The sequence below is a fragment of the Sphaeramia orbicularis genome, chromosome 20 (genome assembly GCF_902148855.1).
Source record: "Sphaeramia orbicularis chromosome 20, fSphaOr1.1, whole genome shotgun sequence".
In the NCBI taxonomy this organism is placed as follows: domain Eukaryota; kingdom Metazoa; phylum Chordata; class Actinopteri; order Kurtiformes; family Apogonidae; genus Sphaeramia; species Sphaeramia orbicularis.
In genome coordinates, this window is record NC_043976.1 from 10,142,959 (window position 1) to 10,159,400 (window position 16,442).

The following is a 16,442-nucleotide window of genomic DNA, read 5'->3' on the forward strand; positions in this document are numbered from 1 at the left end:
AGAGACATTCCTGTGTGTGAGAGGTTTACAACAGCTCCTGCCAATTAGCATAATCCTGCATAAATTAACACGGGCAAACAGCAGACGTCAACAGTTTCTTGCCAGTGGGGTTTTACGTGTACCCGTGTCTCAATAGACTCAATTTAAGGCAGTTTACAACCAAGAATCCTGGCTCATTCTAGGCTGGAAGGACAGCTGTTCTCTTCTGGTCCCATTAAAATACTAAACCCCTCTATTGGCCTCAATAGGATTTGTTGTCTTTATTGGCTAAGAAAGCCCTCCTTTCATTTCTAACACACATGCTTGCCTCTGAAGCTCAGTGTATTTTTCTGATCAGACAGGATGTGGTTGACTTATTGTTTTATTAAAGCTCATATCCTGTCCACTTACACAGTCCTGCCCCCACTGGTCATTAACAAATGTTTAGATTGCATCCTAAGTTGTTCACCTTTTGTTCCTCGTCGCCTGTCAGAAGTGACAGCTCTCTTGGAGGGGGTTCAGCCCCAATATGGAGGATGTAATTACCAATATGGGTTTAAACAGACCCCCAGGCACATATTGGGCAGTTGTAGCCCACCATGGAAGCATAGACTGACCTTAGACCGGGCCTGATAAAGACTGCACCCATTTCCCTTCAACCCCTCCACCCCCTTTTAACCCCCCTTCTCTCCGGTCACTGAGGTCAGCATGCCTCCACTTCAGCATGACTGATGAGTGAATGACGAATCACCAGAAGCTCCGTGTACAGGAGTGTCGAGGCTAAGCCAAGGCCAAAAGTGCTGTCTAATTATGGGGACCCGCCCCTGTGGAGGGGAAATGCCCTGAAAGCACACCAAGCTGGCCTTGTAATCTGTTTAATTATATTCCAATTGAAAACACATGTGGAGACGGGAAAGAAATGACTAGAACAAAATTATGGCAATGATATTTTTAATGCTGATAAGAGCTCATACACGTGCCATAACATCAACAGTGTAATAACATTACTTACAAAATGTATATCTGCTTAATATGTTATTTGATTGGGTTTTTAGTTTACATTTACATAGGGAAACATTCATTTATGTACAAATATTTATTTTTTCTCTTAATATGACTACATCACAAGCTTCAGAATTACCAGGATTGCTGAAGTGACTTTTGAGTTTAGCATTTAACCACAATCCAACATTCTGGTTTCTAACTCCCTGCTATACCAGGAGTATTATATTGATATGTTAATATAATAAACATAAATAATAAGTTAATCATTTGACAGACAATTCAATTCAAATACAAGTTTTTAGTGTGAAAAATACTAAAATGTTCATCTACATAAAATGGCATTTGAGTTTAAACTATTGTTACTCGTATGCACCCTTTCTAAAATTCATACCATAACTAAAGGACATACTTTATGGTTACTTCATCACTGGAATTCCTTCACAAACAAATTTCTCTAAATAAAAACATCTGGTATCCTTTCAGTAGGGACCATTATGAGGAATATATATTTACCTAAACTTATCCAATGGCACAAAACTTTGTCAACACAGAGAACTGGCTCGCAAAAACGTCCCGCTCTTCTGGTACCGAAACCATAACTTGACGTAAACTGGCTCTAGATTGTCTCCACATTCAAGCAGCTGACAGAAAATACTTGGTTACATTGAAGCCAATGTTCAACAGAAACATCATTCAAAAAAGTGGCGTGGATACTATGACCCTTATTTAAAATCATGGCCTGTCCTGATGACGGGGGGGTTATATACACAGTTAGAGGCAAAGCCATGGATCACATACAGTCACATGAAATCAGCTCGCAAACACAAACACACACACACACACACATACACACACACACACATATACACACACTTCTTCCCCTGAGACTGCTGTTGTGCTCGACTATCATATTAGAAATTAAGGCTGATCACTGAAACAGAAAAGAGAAAAGGTGCCAGTCATGCTAAAGAACCAACAAAAACAAAACATAAGCACAGTATAAGGGCCTTGTTGTCAGTGCATAATAATAATCACAATGTCAATAAACAGTCATTGTTTTCCTAATCAATAAATTAAACATGAATACAAAATATTAGAAATTGAATCTTTTTATGACCCTCGAATAATTGCTTCATTTGGAGGCAGAGATAGTGCACACACAGTGAGGAGAAAATAGTCCCTTTTCAGTCCTTTAGTCTCAATACTGTCAATAAACCTTTCTTGTCTAAAAATGACATAGTAAAATATAGTACAACTACCTGTATCGTACCAAATATCAGTATTTTTAGCTTACTCTGTAACAGCGAAGAGTTTGAACACAACATGAGAAAGGACTAAAAAAAGTGATGAAAAAGACAAAAATATCAGTTATCTTGTGTCAGCATGCATGTCATGTCATAACAATATGATGTTCTTTATACAAACATGTTTTGCTCAGTTTAAAATGAGACAAGATGGGCGTCTGTTTGTTTACAGTTTGTTGATACTGCTACCTTATTGAGAAATTACCTCTAGGACCCTTCAGACCTAGAAAAATAGGAAGCACTTTTAAAAATGAACACTTGTATCACATATGCTCCTGTTGCTCACACACAGATTCGTTTTTGTGGCATTTTAGAACAGTGATTCTTTCACAACTGCATTCTTGACAGGGCCTCTAAAATCTGCTCTTGGATTATTAGTCATTTTGCCTCACCTGCAGGAGCGAATCTGACCTCCTGACCTTTCCTACGTGGCCCATTTTCAAACAGAGGCTGAATTGTTCCACAGGTGACACTAGAATTTCCTTGTCTGGTCTTCTTAGTCTGTTCTAGTGTTTGACCCATAGCTACACAAACCGAGAATCAACATTGTGTCTTTAGAATCACATTACAGGACACTGATAAAAATCCGAAATTAAAAAAAAAAGAAGTCAGAAGGGCCGGTCGGGTCTCCCTGTTTGACTTGATGTATGTGTTCTTGGCAGATCAGACCATATATACATCATGTACTCTGTGTGTGTTTGCATGTGTACATGTATACATGCTGACACTCCACATGTACATGAATGCTCCCTCTGATCCCCAGCACCTGAAACTACTTAATGTGAAGCCTCACTGCTGTGCTACACGTTGCTTGCTTTGTAAAATCAGGTCACTTAAAAAAGGGCTTTATATAACATACTTCTTTGGGTGAGGGGTGGGCGGAGGTCCAAAAAGACAAGAGGAAGTGCTACATCAATGCTGGGAGAAGGAAACGACAAGGGGATGGATAAATAAATAAATAAATACTGTAAATATACATTTCTTGTTCAAACAACTTCCATAGTGACAGATGTCACAGTGACCTGGAAAGTCTGCAAAAGTGTGATTATGTTACTGTGTTAGCACCCTAGCCTTACCATTCAGTGCTATTGTATATATGGGACAGTGTGTCGGGTATTTTTTTTGTTTAGGTACATGTGTTTCATAGTCTGGTCTGAGCCTCAGGGATATAGATCTCGATACTGTCTGCGCTCTCTGTGGCAGAGCTCTGCCGAACCGACGCAGCACGTTTGGCAGCTAGCAGCCGTTTGCGAGCCTCCAGACGCTGGCGCTCGGAGCTCTCCAGCGAGCGGTCCCTAGCCAGGGGAGGGTGGCCCTTCAGGGGCTTCTTTGGCACAGGAGGGGGCATCCTTCTCTCCTGGACAGGAATGACAAATAGTCTTAATGACAGACCACTGAGTCCTTTAATGGCAAAGCTGCAGTAAAACACAGTAAGGAGCAACACAAATGCAGCCATTCTGCATAAGGGTTAGAGCGGTTAGAGCCGTTGCCGGCGTTACGTCAGAGCATGCAGTTTTGAATGACGTTATGGTTCACAGTGGCAGCCATTTGTGTGGGGTAAGAGAGCACGGTGGAGGCCATTGCGTGAGGTAAAAGTGACCATTGGAGATGGACAGGCCCCAACGGTGCATGGCAGGTAGAGTGGCTTCTCAAAAGCAGCTCACTGTCGACAAGACAGAACAAAACACACAGATACACAGAAGTGATGACGTCAGGCAGGCCACATGACAAGTACGCAACACAAATCTGCATGCTTCAACAAAGCTAACCCATGAGTCATTAAGGACTTACTATTAAAATATACAGTAATGAGAGCAGAAAGCATGCGTGTTAGTAAGGCATTCCAAAAATAAAATCCTGATTAGATGAATTTGACTGACGTTGGCCATGTGTGTCTGCACCTGAATTTCCGGGGGAGTCAGAGGTTTCCAGTTGTTCGCTTTGAGTTGGTGGAGTTCATCAAACTTCAGGCTAATGTTCTCAATAGACAGCTGGAGCATGTCCCAGAAACCTGCGAGGTCCTGGGAGATGGGCCGTGGGTGTGCATTTGGGTTCTAATGTACACAAGAATGTCAGACATACACACATGTACACATGACGACACACAAACACAAATCATTTCTGTGACTACTGCATGTATTTGGAAAGATGTTGCCGTTTTCTGATGATTCAGTGTTGGAACCTGAGCACAGAATCATACAATAAGCTTGCAAATAAAGCCAAATGTGTAATAAGCCACAGGTTATGTAGGAAAAAAAATGCAAACAATAAGGCACACAATAAGACAGGGCCTGTACTATAAATATGTGTGTCTGTTGGGGTTGTTTAATGTTCCAACTGTGGATTTGATTTCTTAATATCACTTTCATCATGACGCCACCCTACCCAGAGGAGTAAACAATAAAATCGGTCCTGCTACTCATTTATTTTGTGTCACTAATTTGGTCCACTGCTATAGGAACACTATATATTAAAACATTTACAATTAATATGTTTAATTTTAAAAGCATTTCATAATAGGTGAATAATGATTTTGTAACTCAATCCTCTTGTTCAAATGCAAAATCAGTGTTTTATTGTTATATACTGCAAACGTAATTGCTTTTCCACCTTTTTGAGAAGACGAAAATTCAACAAAAAACATGTCAGTTATCTTATTTAGGCGTGAAAAAAAACATCATGCTGAATATATGCGCAAAAAACACAAATAGATATGGGCTGATGTAGCTAAAAAAAGATGCATGTATTTATATCCGCATTCAAAATTCTGTTTGTTAAGCCCTAGTTCTCAAACAACAAGTTCTATTTTCTGCATGTGAAAGACAGTAAGGGTGTGCAGATACACACTCTACAGTGGATGCATAGTAAATGAGCACTGGCCTGGTCTGTCAGGATGATTTGTGCAGGATGATGTCAGTGTGGGGGGAGGGCTGGGCCGGGGGAACATGCAGAGGATGAGGTGACACATACCAGATTCTCTTCACACAGCTCCCGGAACTGCTGGAACTTCTGGGACATCAGCAGCTGGGCACTCCCCACTGCACTGCGGATCTTCCCCAGGACTGCAGAAAGACACATGCATGCACACACACACACACACACACACACACACACACACACGCACACACAAACAAACACACACCATTCACAATGCAATTACTCACAGAACCGCATACTGCAGGCATGTTGCACCTCTAACTGAGAGAGTGCATTAGTAATACAACACAGGAGAATACGCTGGGATCTTCTTTTATGTGTACCTCACAAAATAAATACAGTTTAGGGAAGATTCAGCCAAATACTGGAATGCACTGAAATACCAAAACCAAAAACAGAGCCTCTGCATGGACATCTAAAATATTAAAAACCATCCTGAATATAAAAATAACTTAAAAAAATCAATTTAGAGTCAAAAGAATATTTTAAAAAGCCGATTTGTTCGGTAGACTGACAAATGAGATCAACAATATCGTACTGCATAACCTGACTCCACTGCACAGCGCTATTGACTCACAGCTCCCTATGGAGGGAAAGTGTCAGTGAATACATATCTCTATGTGAAGAAAATGGGTTTGGAAAGTGGGAGGAGGAGTAATGAATCTGCACTACAGTCACAAAGTCTTCAAGCCCTTCAGGATGTGTGTGTGTGTGTGTGTGTGTGTGTGTGTGTGTGTGTGCTTGCACAGTGGTGTGGGATCTGGGAAAACATAACCTTGAGACAGCTCCCCCTGTTCTGCACACTGTGTGAGAGAATCTCTTGCCTGGAACCATAACAGCACACACTACCCACATAAGCAATGACATTTTTGGTAAGGGATGAAATCTGTAACAAGGACAAGTAGAAATACTGGATATACTGGAATTTGCATGTAAATGTACATATGTAAAATGTATTCAGACATGAGAACAGATAAGTATTGATGTGTGTATATGTACTGTATTTTAGGTTGATATCAAATAATCGCCTTGAAGGAGCAATGGGTGTTTGTGTAAGAGATCATTATACAGTGTGTCTAGAGGACAGATGTGTGGCTGAGGCCGGCAGAGGCCTATTGATAAGTATGCACGGTATGTCTGAGGAGGCCAGAGGGCCTGAGACAGGAACAAGACACTATTGTGGTCCAATACCAGGAATACCAGCAACCCTCCAAATGAGAGAGGAGAGGAGAGGGAGAGGAGAGGAGAGGAGAGGAGAGGAGAGGAGAGGAGAGGAGAGGAGAGGAGAGGAGAGGAGAGGAGAGGAGAGGAGAGAAACAAGGAGCTCATATCCTTTATATAAGCTTTCCAAACATGAGTTGTGACAGTATCTTTAAAATACTGACAATGTCCCACTTGTTACTTTGTATCTTCATCATGGATCATGGGTAAAATTAAGACTCATACATGAGGGGATTCATCACTAACTCATTTTGAAGACACTAGTTTATCTGTGCAATATCATAAACGTCAGAAAAAAGAGAAGCCAAGTGATTTACGAATGTGTCTTAATTCTGAAATAAATTCCATGAATGAAAAAAACGGTAAAATAGATAGGAAAAATTATATACACAAAAGAAAAACTAATGTCCATTTTGTTCTTAAAAGACAGAAAACACAACTTTCATGAGATGTGATTGTCTTGCCTTTGTTAAAAAAAAAAAAAATCTTTATTGAAAATATTTTCCATCAGCAGTGAAGCATAGTATTATCATTACTGAAGTAAGCAGTGACTTTCCTCCACTGTCTGCTAAGTTGAAAGATGCACAGCAGGAAATAGGGGCTGCGTTTCATCCGTTTTAATTTTCTTACATGAATTCATATGAATAGGAAAAATGGTAAATAATAAACCCAACAAAGTGCTTTACAAATGCCAAAGGCCTATCTGATGTGACTGGCTCCGCTGAAAGCCATGGTATAGTCTGGACACTGGCTAATATCCGTACATAACAGACTTTCTTGTCTGCTTATCTTGGCATTTCAGCTTTATGACTCAACTCACTCTCATCAGGCAGCTCGTTCTCCATCTCATGCTGCTCCATCTGTCTACACCAACCCTCCATGCGCTCCGTCTCAGCTTGCAGGAGCTTCAGGAACCAGCGGCCATCACGGGGGCACACGGAACGGGCGACGGCCTCCAAAGCGTCCACCTCAGGCTCGGCCACGTTGTCCATCCAAGGGTCCGGAGGGGGCAGGATGGACGGGTCGAACCCCACTTCTCCATAGTCGTCTCCAGCGCAGGCGTGGTAGTGGTTACCTGAACCTTGGATGCTGACAGTGGAAGTAGCGGCATCTCGGGAGTGCTGGCGCGGCATGGTAGCGCAGTGACGCAGCGGCAGCTCCCCGTCGGCGGGGTCATCGAGGTCAGCCTGTACCGCCGTGGTTACACTGTTGGATCGGGTCATTCTGCGGTAACTAGTAAAAAAGGAAGAACAATGTTAAACAGAACAAAAACCTGTCTTTTCTACTATGGACTGATTAATCATACACTAGTTCCAGAGTATTGTCATATTAATGTCACCCTTTTAGCAGTAATCATGGTATCACTGCTCACAAACAGTTCTTGGAGGTGGTCCCAGAATGAAAGAGTGAAATGATCACAGCGATCTCATCCCTGATAGTGATGAATAGCTTTTACAGAGTGGAGCCTCTTCTCTGTGTGTGTGTGTGTGTTTTGTCACCTGTCTTATTCAGAAGCAATGGAGTGTGCAATCATCTGCCACACCGCAAGGCCTGAGTAGTACATGCACACACACACACACCTACACACACACACACACACACACACACCTGGGACCCTTCTCTACAGCTTGGTGTGCCGTGTCGTATTTGGCTCAGAGGTTCTGTGCCTCTGTCAGACAGTCTCTGCCAAGTCCCTCCACATGATGTGCAACAGCGGACACACACACACTCACATATGCATAGTTTAAATCAATACACACACATTTGGCTAAGTTCTATAGAGCAGCTCACCACGCAACTAATGAATGGGACGCCAGAGAGATGGTGGTGTTGGAGAATAATGGGCCGGCTAAATGTGTAGTGATTGGAATGGCCAGTCATCTAGTCTCTGCCAGATTCAAAGCGGGACAAGACTCCCATCTTTTATTAACACATACAAAAACGTACCGAGTCACCGCTCAGTGATATATTTAAAAACAACTACTGATACACGAGTCCAAATAGGCCTCTGAGTACCACAGATACAAACAAGAACAAAAGTGCAGAGCAGCACTTTTTTAACCATAACACATACTATATTGTAATGAAATCATAGAATTACAATGTCAGTTATGTCTCGGTTTAAACATAGATCTCTGAATAGATTACACTGTAAAAAAATGACTGTAGAATTAACACCAAAAAGTTGTAAAATTGCAACATAAAAAAACTGCAAGTGACAATACAATGCAAAGTTGTTTATTTGAAAAGATTTTTGTGTTAACAATTAAATCAAATATAGCTGTAGTTCTTACAGGAAGAGAATGTTAACAAATCCAGATTTGTATGTAGAAATGATGTATTTCTATTGTTTTTAGAAAATAAAACTGTAAATTGAAAAACAATGCGGTGCTGTTTAAATTGCAAGACCATAATGTTGAAATAATGGCCTATTTGCTTTTTTTTTTTTTTTTTTATAAAAAAAGTTATAAAAAAGTAAACATTTAACAATTTAACATTTTAAACTTGTAAACTAATGGGTCGGTAGAGTTGGTAGAGCAGCTCGTCCAATAACCAAAGGGTTGGTGGTTCGAATCCTGGCTCCGACTGTCCATATGTCAAAGTGTTCATGGAAGACACTGAACCCTAAATTGCTCCCAGTAGGGCCTGGTGGCTTTGTAAAGCACTTTGGACACCATGAAGGTGTACAAAATGTGCTAAATAAGTGCAATCCATTTACCATTTAAATCCAGTGTTAAATATACGTGTTTAAAATGTTAAATCTACATGTTACTCCATAAATATGTTTACAGTTGGATGTGCTTTTTACAGTATTGTTCTGGTAACCACAGCTGCCAGTTTTTTTTCTGTAAAAACAACAGGATTTTTTTTACAGTGTATCAATGAATATGAAGTTAAAAAAGAACTAAAAACAAAAACACAGCAGAATCTCATCACAAATGATCTGAGCTCCCTCACATCTCCTTCAGCCCATCTCCAGATATTTCTCCCATTCATCTCCACCTCCCCATTCTCATTCATCTCTTCTCTTCCATGAAGAGAGCAAGAGCAAGAACAAGGGAGTGGCTTCGGGTAGATCAAACAGAGTGTGGATGTGGCTGGTGTATGTGTGTACAAGCAACCTGTGAGCGTGTGAGTGTGTGAAGAGCAGTTAAAAAGTAACTCCTCCAAGCAGGTGTTCAGTTCTAATGACCTCAGTCTGCTTTGGAGCAGCCTGCTAACAACTTCCTGCAGGGGCAGAGGCAAACACAGCCCAGACAGAGTGAGAGACAGGCAGATAGACATATCAAAAGACAGCAGGCAGAAGAACAAGGAAGGCCATTAACGCAGAAATGTCAGTGTGAGAAAGACAAGTAACTATGAAATATGAAGAAGGCATGCAGGAAGAAAAAAAGTTAAAAAGGCAGAAAGCTCCATGTTCTTATTAGATTCATGTGGTGTACATGACAGAAGTTGTAAATCACTACAGGGTAAGTTTTACATTCCATATGCTGAAAAGTTTTTTAAGAGTCTTAAGACTTGTACTTTCTAGTTGTCGCCAGTGAACACAGTTCCAAACACAAAACAGACTGTAGAGTCTGCAGACAAATACAGCTGAGGAGGTATTATCTGGGTTTAGAAGGTGAAAGAGGTATTACATCTGACCTCTCAACTTATAATAAATGAGCTTTTAAAGATGTGATATGCAACACTTGTATGAGCTTATATTAAGGTTGTGTTTGGGTCTATGTTGTGCTAGAAGCCAGTTGTCTGATGATGAGCTAAAGCTAAACTAAAGGTTGCTAGTGCTCCACACTGCTGCAGCTGTAGAGGAGCAAAAGAGGAGCACTGAAGCATTTGGGAATAAATACAAGAGTTTCTGAAGAAAATTTGACCTCTACATAGAAACAGGTATATTAGCAACTGCTAAAATCATATATAACATATGTTCATTCATACATAGAGATTTCTTTTCATATGTTAAATACTGCCCTCTTAGCCTTCTTGTTTGTCTTGAGCCAGTTATAGAAAACTTTCAATCAGTCTGGACGAAAACAAAAAGAGGTCCATCTGTCCCTTAAGTTGACTTTTCAAGATGGTAGTGCATATGGTTTCGTCACTAGGACCAAGAGCAATGCACCACATTGCCTGTGACTGCAAAGCCATCTGGTGACCACCGACTCCAAATCTAAACATACAAAAGGCCAAAATCTAGAGTAAAAGAAAAAGGATGAGGAATATATAAAAATAAAGAGCATTAGTGTTTTGACATAATTTAGATGTAAACATAAAAATCTGCTTAACAGCTATAAAATCTTGTGAAAAGACAAGTATGTTGTTTGTTATTTTCATCTCTTTTACTGCTCCCTTCCTCTCCCTCTCAGTTATTCCTGGTTCAAACAGCGAGGTGAGGTTATGACCTGTGATGGCTGCATATTAACACAGACTCTTTTTCTCTCTCTGTCTCTAGACACGTACACACCAGAGGAGTTTGAGTGCTGGACTGAGGTCGTAAGATTTTGGCACTCTCACTGTCTGGGAATCTAATGTAGGGGGCAGCATGCCCAGACCTCCCAGGTACGTACACACATGCAAGGACCAACACACACACAGATGCATGCCAAGAGGTAAACAATCAAACATGCGCTGACAAAAACACCTCCCACACACAAGCACCAAACATTAACCTGAGACATGCACAAGCTGCAAAGCTGCCTAGCATTGTGGCCTCGGTGGACTAAAAGGTGCCTAGATGAGTTAATATTTGGCTTGGCAAATCTTGGAACTCAGAGCTTGGTCAGTCAGCTGAGGCCGCCTCTTTCAGAAAGCCCCTTACATTCCCTGACACTGTGTAAATGTGTGTTACAGTGCTGGACTCAGCCCTCACTGTGACCTTTGATTAAAGGTGATGTCTCCCTGAATTCCTGAAGCATGCCTTGACTACGGTAAGAAAACCAGTAACGTGGCTAAATTTGTCAGCTTGCTTCACCAAACAGGAGGTCAGTGTTTTGACAGGGTGAGCGAAAGCAGACAAAGGAGCCATAAATGCCTGTGTGTCCCAACAGAGGCCTTGATAAGCCTGGTGTGATGTGAGCTAATGAAACAGCATGCGCACTTGGCTGATTTTTCTCAAACTAGAAACATGTCACAGAAAGAAACAGTGTAGCTGACAGCACAGCAGTCTCTTTTAGAGCTAAACAAACCCAATAAAACTCCCTCCCCTTCTCTCTCTCTCTCTTTCTCCAGCCGTCCCTCCCACACATGCACAAACACACAGCCTCAAAGTAGCCTGAATCACAATGACTGGAGCAACAGATGGCTGTCAACTCACCCCCTCCACCTTCCAGCTCCATGCACCACATCCTCTGCCACAGCTGTCACTTGGGGCCCCTGGTTGAGGAGGCTCTGACGCCAACCTCCCCTGAACTGGGGACAGCTGCTGCAGAGAAGCTAGTGCAAGAAGGAGGGGGGCGGGGGGGTGCTGGAGACTTATATTGCACACCACAGACCTCTCTCTGTCTCCATAAGTCCTCTTCCTGTTCAGGCTATCTGTGCCTCATCCCTCCCATCAGACTTATCCAGTTTCACTGTTTCTTCTTCCCTTTGTCTCTTTGATACTCACCAGCGCTCGTCCTCCACCTGAATTCCTATCGACTGGAATTTAGACTGCTCCTCTGTCTGCCCTCCTTCCTCTGGGTCCACCTAAGAGCATGAGAGGGAAAAAAAAGAAGCTGTCAAACTGCAGCTCAGTTTTTCATTTTACTACTAAATTCATCCACAAACCTGGATCCCTATGGAGAGGCACTTGCGAAGCGCTTCCCTCTGCGCTTTGCTGTCAGCAGAGACGTGCGCGACGGCTGAAGTGGTGGCGGTGGCAGTGATGGTGATGGTGCTGTTGGTGACGTGCTGGCTGGCGGGGCCATGCACCTGAGCGTTGGCCGCTTCTATGGCGGCCGTCAGGGCCTTCATGCTGTCGATGCTCTCTGTGGAGTTGGACAGGCCCGGCTGGGAGCTGATACCTGCCCTCGGGCCTGAGCCCCCGTCCATGTAAGCATCCTGAGCAGACTCAGTGCTGCTTTGGGCGGTGATGGATATGAAGGGTTTGGATGGGGTGGTCCGTGGGGGGACTGGGGGAGGTGTCTTCTTGTAAGTTGTGATGCATGATGACACTGCAAGGAGGAGATAGAAAACGAAAGACGGTGAGATATATGCGAGGAAACATCTGCATCTGGAATTCTGTCTAGAAATGAATTTTCTTAACCCTAAAGGACCTAAACAGTGAGCAGCGACGAAAGGCATCTACTGTTTTAAACTATTGAAAAACTAATATTTTCAATATATTTCAATAATTCAGGTATAATACAGTTTTGCATATGACCCATTTGGACGTTCAGAGGCTCCATAGTCAACATGGAAACACTGTTATCTTAAGCAACATTGATTCACCAATAAAACTCCTATATTATGACAAATGACAGTGATTGTAGATGCTTGTTTTTATGTTCAGTTCATGATATATGTATTTTTAAGTCACTTTTTCCTCAATTTCCTCTGATTTGTAATAATAACTGTCATATTTACTCTGAGCTTTAATGAACATCTACATAATCGGTAAATTAACTACAGGAAAATACCTCATTTCCACAGAAAAATGCTAAATTGTGAGGATAATATTATAATAGATGGTGATACATTACATGTAGAGACACAGAAATAGTCTTTAAGGGTTAGTCAGAATTTGACATGAATGCAAAGTAAGCTCTGTAATTAAATTACAAAATAAATGCAACTGAAATCTGTTGAAGTTACTTACAGTTACTAATCAAAGTGTTAGTCTTTACAGAGGGACTACATCCAAATACATTCATTTTGGAATATCATGTGCAAAATAGCATTCAGTCTATTCCTTTGCATCTTTTTGCTGTGTAGGAATGCAATCTATTGAGATATTTCTGGAATTTGATTGTAAAACTATCAAGGATAGTGACGAGGAGTTATCTCTACGCCTACACCAGCTCTGCTCAGTTCACACATTACATTTGACTGGGTCTTTGTTTGATTGGCCCGATTAGAAGATGCACACTCAGCCTGAGTCATACCTGTCTGCCTCCCACTGACTACGCCAAAGAGGGTGGTCATACCATGACAGGACAGAAACGCTTCCAAGGACCAGAAATTCAAGAGTATATTCAGGAATATATTGATGTATTCTATATATTGAAAAATGTATAAGAAATATTTGGGTACCATTTACACTAGCCAGTTTAAAATAATGTTTTTTAATATTTTTTATTTTTTATTTTTGGTTCGATAAAACTTTATTTAGGGCTCATATGATGACACATATAAACCACTTTTATAGCTCAAATGTACAAGTAGAAAATTATGAAAGAGACTACGACTCATTCATGCACAATGTCCCAGTCGTAGTACATATTAAGATCCAAATCAAACCTAACTGAAATGAACTGATTGCCTAAAATGACCTAGTAATACCAATTTCATTCAAGTGTAATTTTCTTCTCAGCCTCAGAGAAAGGACTTTAGTGACAGCTGACACCCTGACAGTTTACTCCGAGGTCTTAGGTCCATGTGTCCAGTCAAAATGGACAGTAGATTAGGGCCAACTTTAACAAATCAGAGCCTTGTCCAATAATAGGATTAGTATGTCAGCCACTTGACCCACTGATCTAGATGGTTAAGCCCTCCACGCAGTTACTGTACGCATCCAGAACTATTTGACGTTGCTGAGAATAACCCTGTGTCACTGTATTTTGTTTGCATAATTAAATGTTATTGAAGGGGACAGCCAGGGAGCACTTCTGAGGCTCTGCATTAAATCCAAGCACACAGATATTAAAAAAGTAACATAGTGTTGCTCAGTTAACACTCCCCCACTCTTTCTGTTTGACCAGTAGTTGTAACCTGAGAGGAAGAGAGTCCAGAAAAAGGCTTCTGTCACACTCGTAAGTGTTTGTCATTCATGCCAACAGGGTCTAAAAAAAGACAAAATAACAGCTACCTCCTAACTACATTATGCCTTGGAATCCCCTTCCTGGCCTGGTGCTATCATCAAAACTAGGTCGCTCTCTGTGCTCTGCAGCAAAACTAGGACAGCGGGTTTCCTGGATCCCTTTAATCCCTACAAAAGACAAACATCCTACCGTGGCGAGATCACTGCTCTGTGTGCGGCAGACAACTGTTGCCAACCACACCCAGCACGAGCAGCCATGTCTAAAACTATTAGAGAGGGATGTTGTTTGCTTTGTGCCCTGCCATCTTAGTGACAGCTACAGAGAGGTTTTAACATATTGCAGGCGAACAGAGGGCTGACTTCATCCACTTGGTTTGTCAGAGTCATCCACCCACCCTCCCGCCCCCTCCTCCCTCCAAGAAAGTGATTGGATGATCCCAGACCGGATTTCAGTCAGGTTTTGACAAGCTGGAAAGTACTCAGACAGGACAAATTTTTGCGTTGAGATGAGATCACAGTTGCATGTATAAGTCTTTGATGGTAGTGTAGCAAACCACATGAAAGACAAAAGACTTACTGTATTTCCTTCTACGGCTAAATGTCATGTGCATTTTTTTTTTTTTTTTTTTTTTTGCGAGATACTGTAAAAGCAGACAGATGCCAAAGCCATCCCAGGCTAAATCATCTGAGCATGCCAGGATATGCAACACTGTCTCGACTTTTCAGAGATGTCTCAGGAATATGATCGACATCCACAGCTAATCTTCACAAAGGTCACTGAGTACAGACCCACAGGAGAACAAAAAAAAAATAACACTGAACACACACATGCACTCACACAGAGGGAGAGGGTGAGGTCCTGCCCCTATCAGCCACAGAAGTTCAAAGGATAGAATGTCAGCCCCTTTCAGAGCTTCTATCCCCCGAAGTCATCTAAAAGTCACACTTGTGTGTACGTGCATGCATGTAGATGACTGTATATATCTGTGTGTGTGTGTGTGTGCTGTTCCCCTTAGGCCCAGAAAAGGGTTAAAGAACAGAGGGCGTTCATCCGCTCAATAAAGCACTGTATGAAACAGGAGACGACGCGCCGTGTCCCACCTAGCTGTCACTGTGAGAGCCAGACACACCAGAGAATGACAGGGCTTTTGAATACCGAGACAGGTTAAGTAAACACACTCAGGAGACAGAGCATGCCCACGCACACATGTGCATGCACACAGGCCTGCAGACACACACACGCAGGCGCAGAGGCACACAAATAACATTGACCCAAACCAGCTTAACGTTTCAACCTCTCCACATCAATGGAGACCACAGACTTCCTGCCACCGATATGCTCTCCATCAGTCACAAGCTGTTGCTGACAGTGACCCAGGACACGCCAGGGACATGTATCTGTCATCACACATGTTGCTAAATAATTACACATTTTTGCAAAAGTGTTTTAAATTTATATTCATAAAGAAAATAAGTGAATCTTCTAATCTAACCTAGTATCATTAAGTAAACAGCTGACCAACACAACTTTCCTGATAACACTAAAGTCAAGTTTCCAGAGTCCAAAGAAATGATAATGGTTAGGATCACTAACTGCTTTAAACGCATTAGACGAATGCACTGCCTTAGACCTCCCACGCACAGACAGTCAAGGACACAGTGTTTGACAGAAGCAGAAGAGTGACGCAGGACTCCATCAGACCCTTAAGAAGGAATGAGAAAAACTAAAACTCTTCACCAGCCAAAGATAAGCAAACCAAAAACATCTCTGTTACCACATACTATCAGATTTACGCAATTATGATCATAGAAAAGACAAAGTGTTGGCATGCTCTTCTGTGTAACAGAAGCCAAAAATGTAACAACTTCCTTAATTAATAGAAACATTGAAGAGTTTGATCTCTGTTCCATCTCAGAGGTGCTGTAGGTGCAGCCTGCTGCGAGCATTGTCTTCCAAAAGAAGAGACGAATTTGTGAATAACAAAACTTTAATGGCTCTCCGCCAAATCTCTCTTTTGACAAATGCTTCAAAAGTCTCATGC

At 41.8% G+C, this 16,442-nt stretch overlaps 1 protein-coding gene across 3 annotated transcripts in view; it reads right to left on the bottom strand.

Annotated features, from left to right (window-relative positions):
* Positions 1-913: 913 nt before the first annotated feature.
* dlgap1b (discs, large (Drosophila) homolog-associated protein 1b) overlaps positions 914-16,442 on the bottom strand; it is a 149,295-nt gene continuing 133,766 nt past the window's right edge. For 2 of the 3 annotated variants that reach the window (XM_030122933.1, XM_030122932.1), the window contains exons 7-12: positions 12,210-12,595; positions 12,049-12,128; positions 7,267-7,679; positions 5,259-5,350; positions 4,190-4,342; positions 914-3,645 (exon numbers count right to left, since the gene is read on the bottom strand). In XM_030122933.1, coding sequence (XP_029978793.1) covers positions 3,430-3,645; positions 4,190-4,342; positions 5,259-5,350; positions 7,267-7,679; positions 12,049-12,128; positions 12,210-12,595 — 1,340 coding nt within the window. In that variant the 3' untranslated portion in view covers positions 914-3,429. Of the gene's footprint in view, positions 3,952-4,189; positions 4,343-5,258; positions 5,351-7,266; positions 7,680-12,048; positions 12,129-12,209; positions 12,596-16,442 lie in introns of all 3 variants that reach the window. The other variant, XM_030122934.1, reaches the window with a different exon arrangement.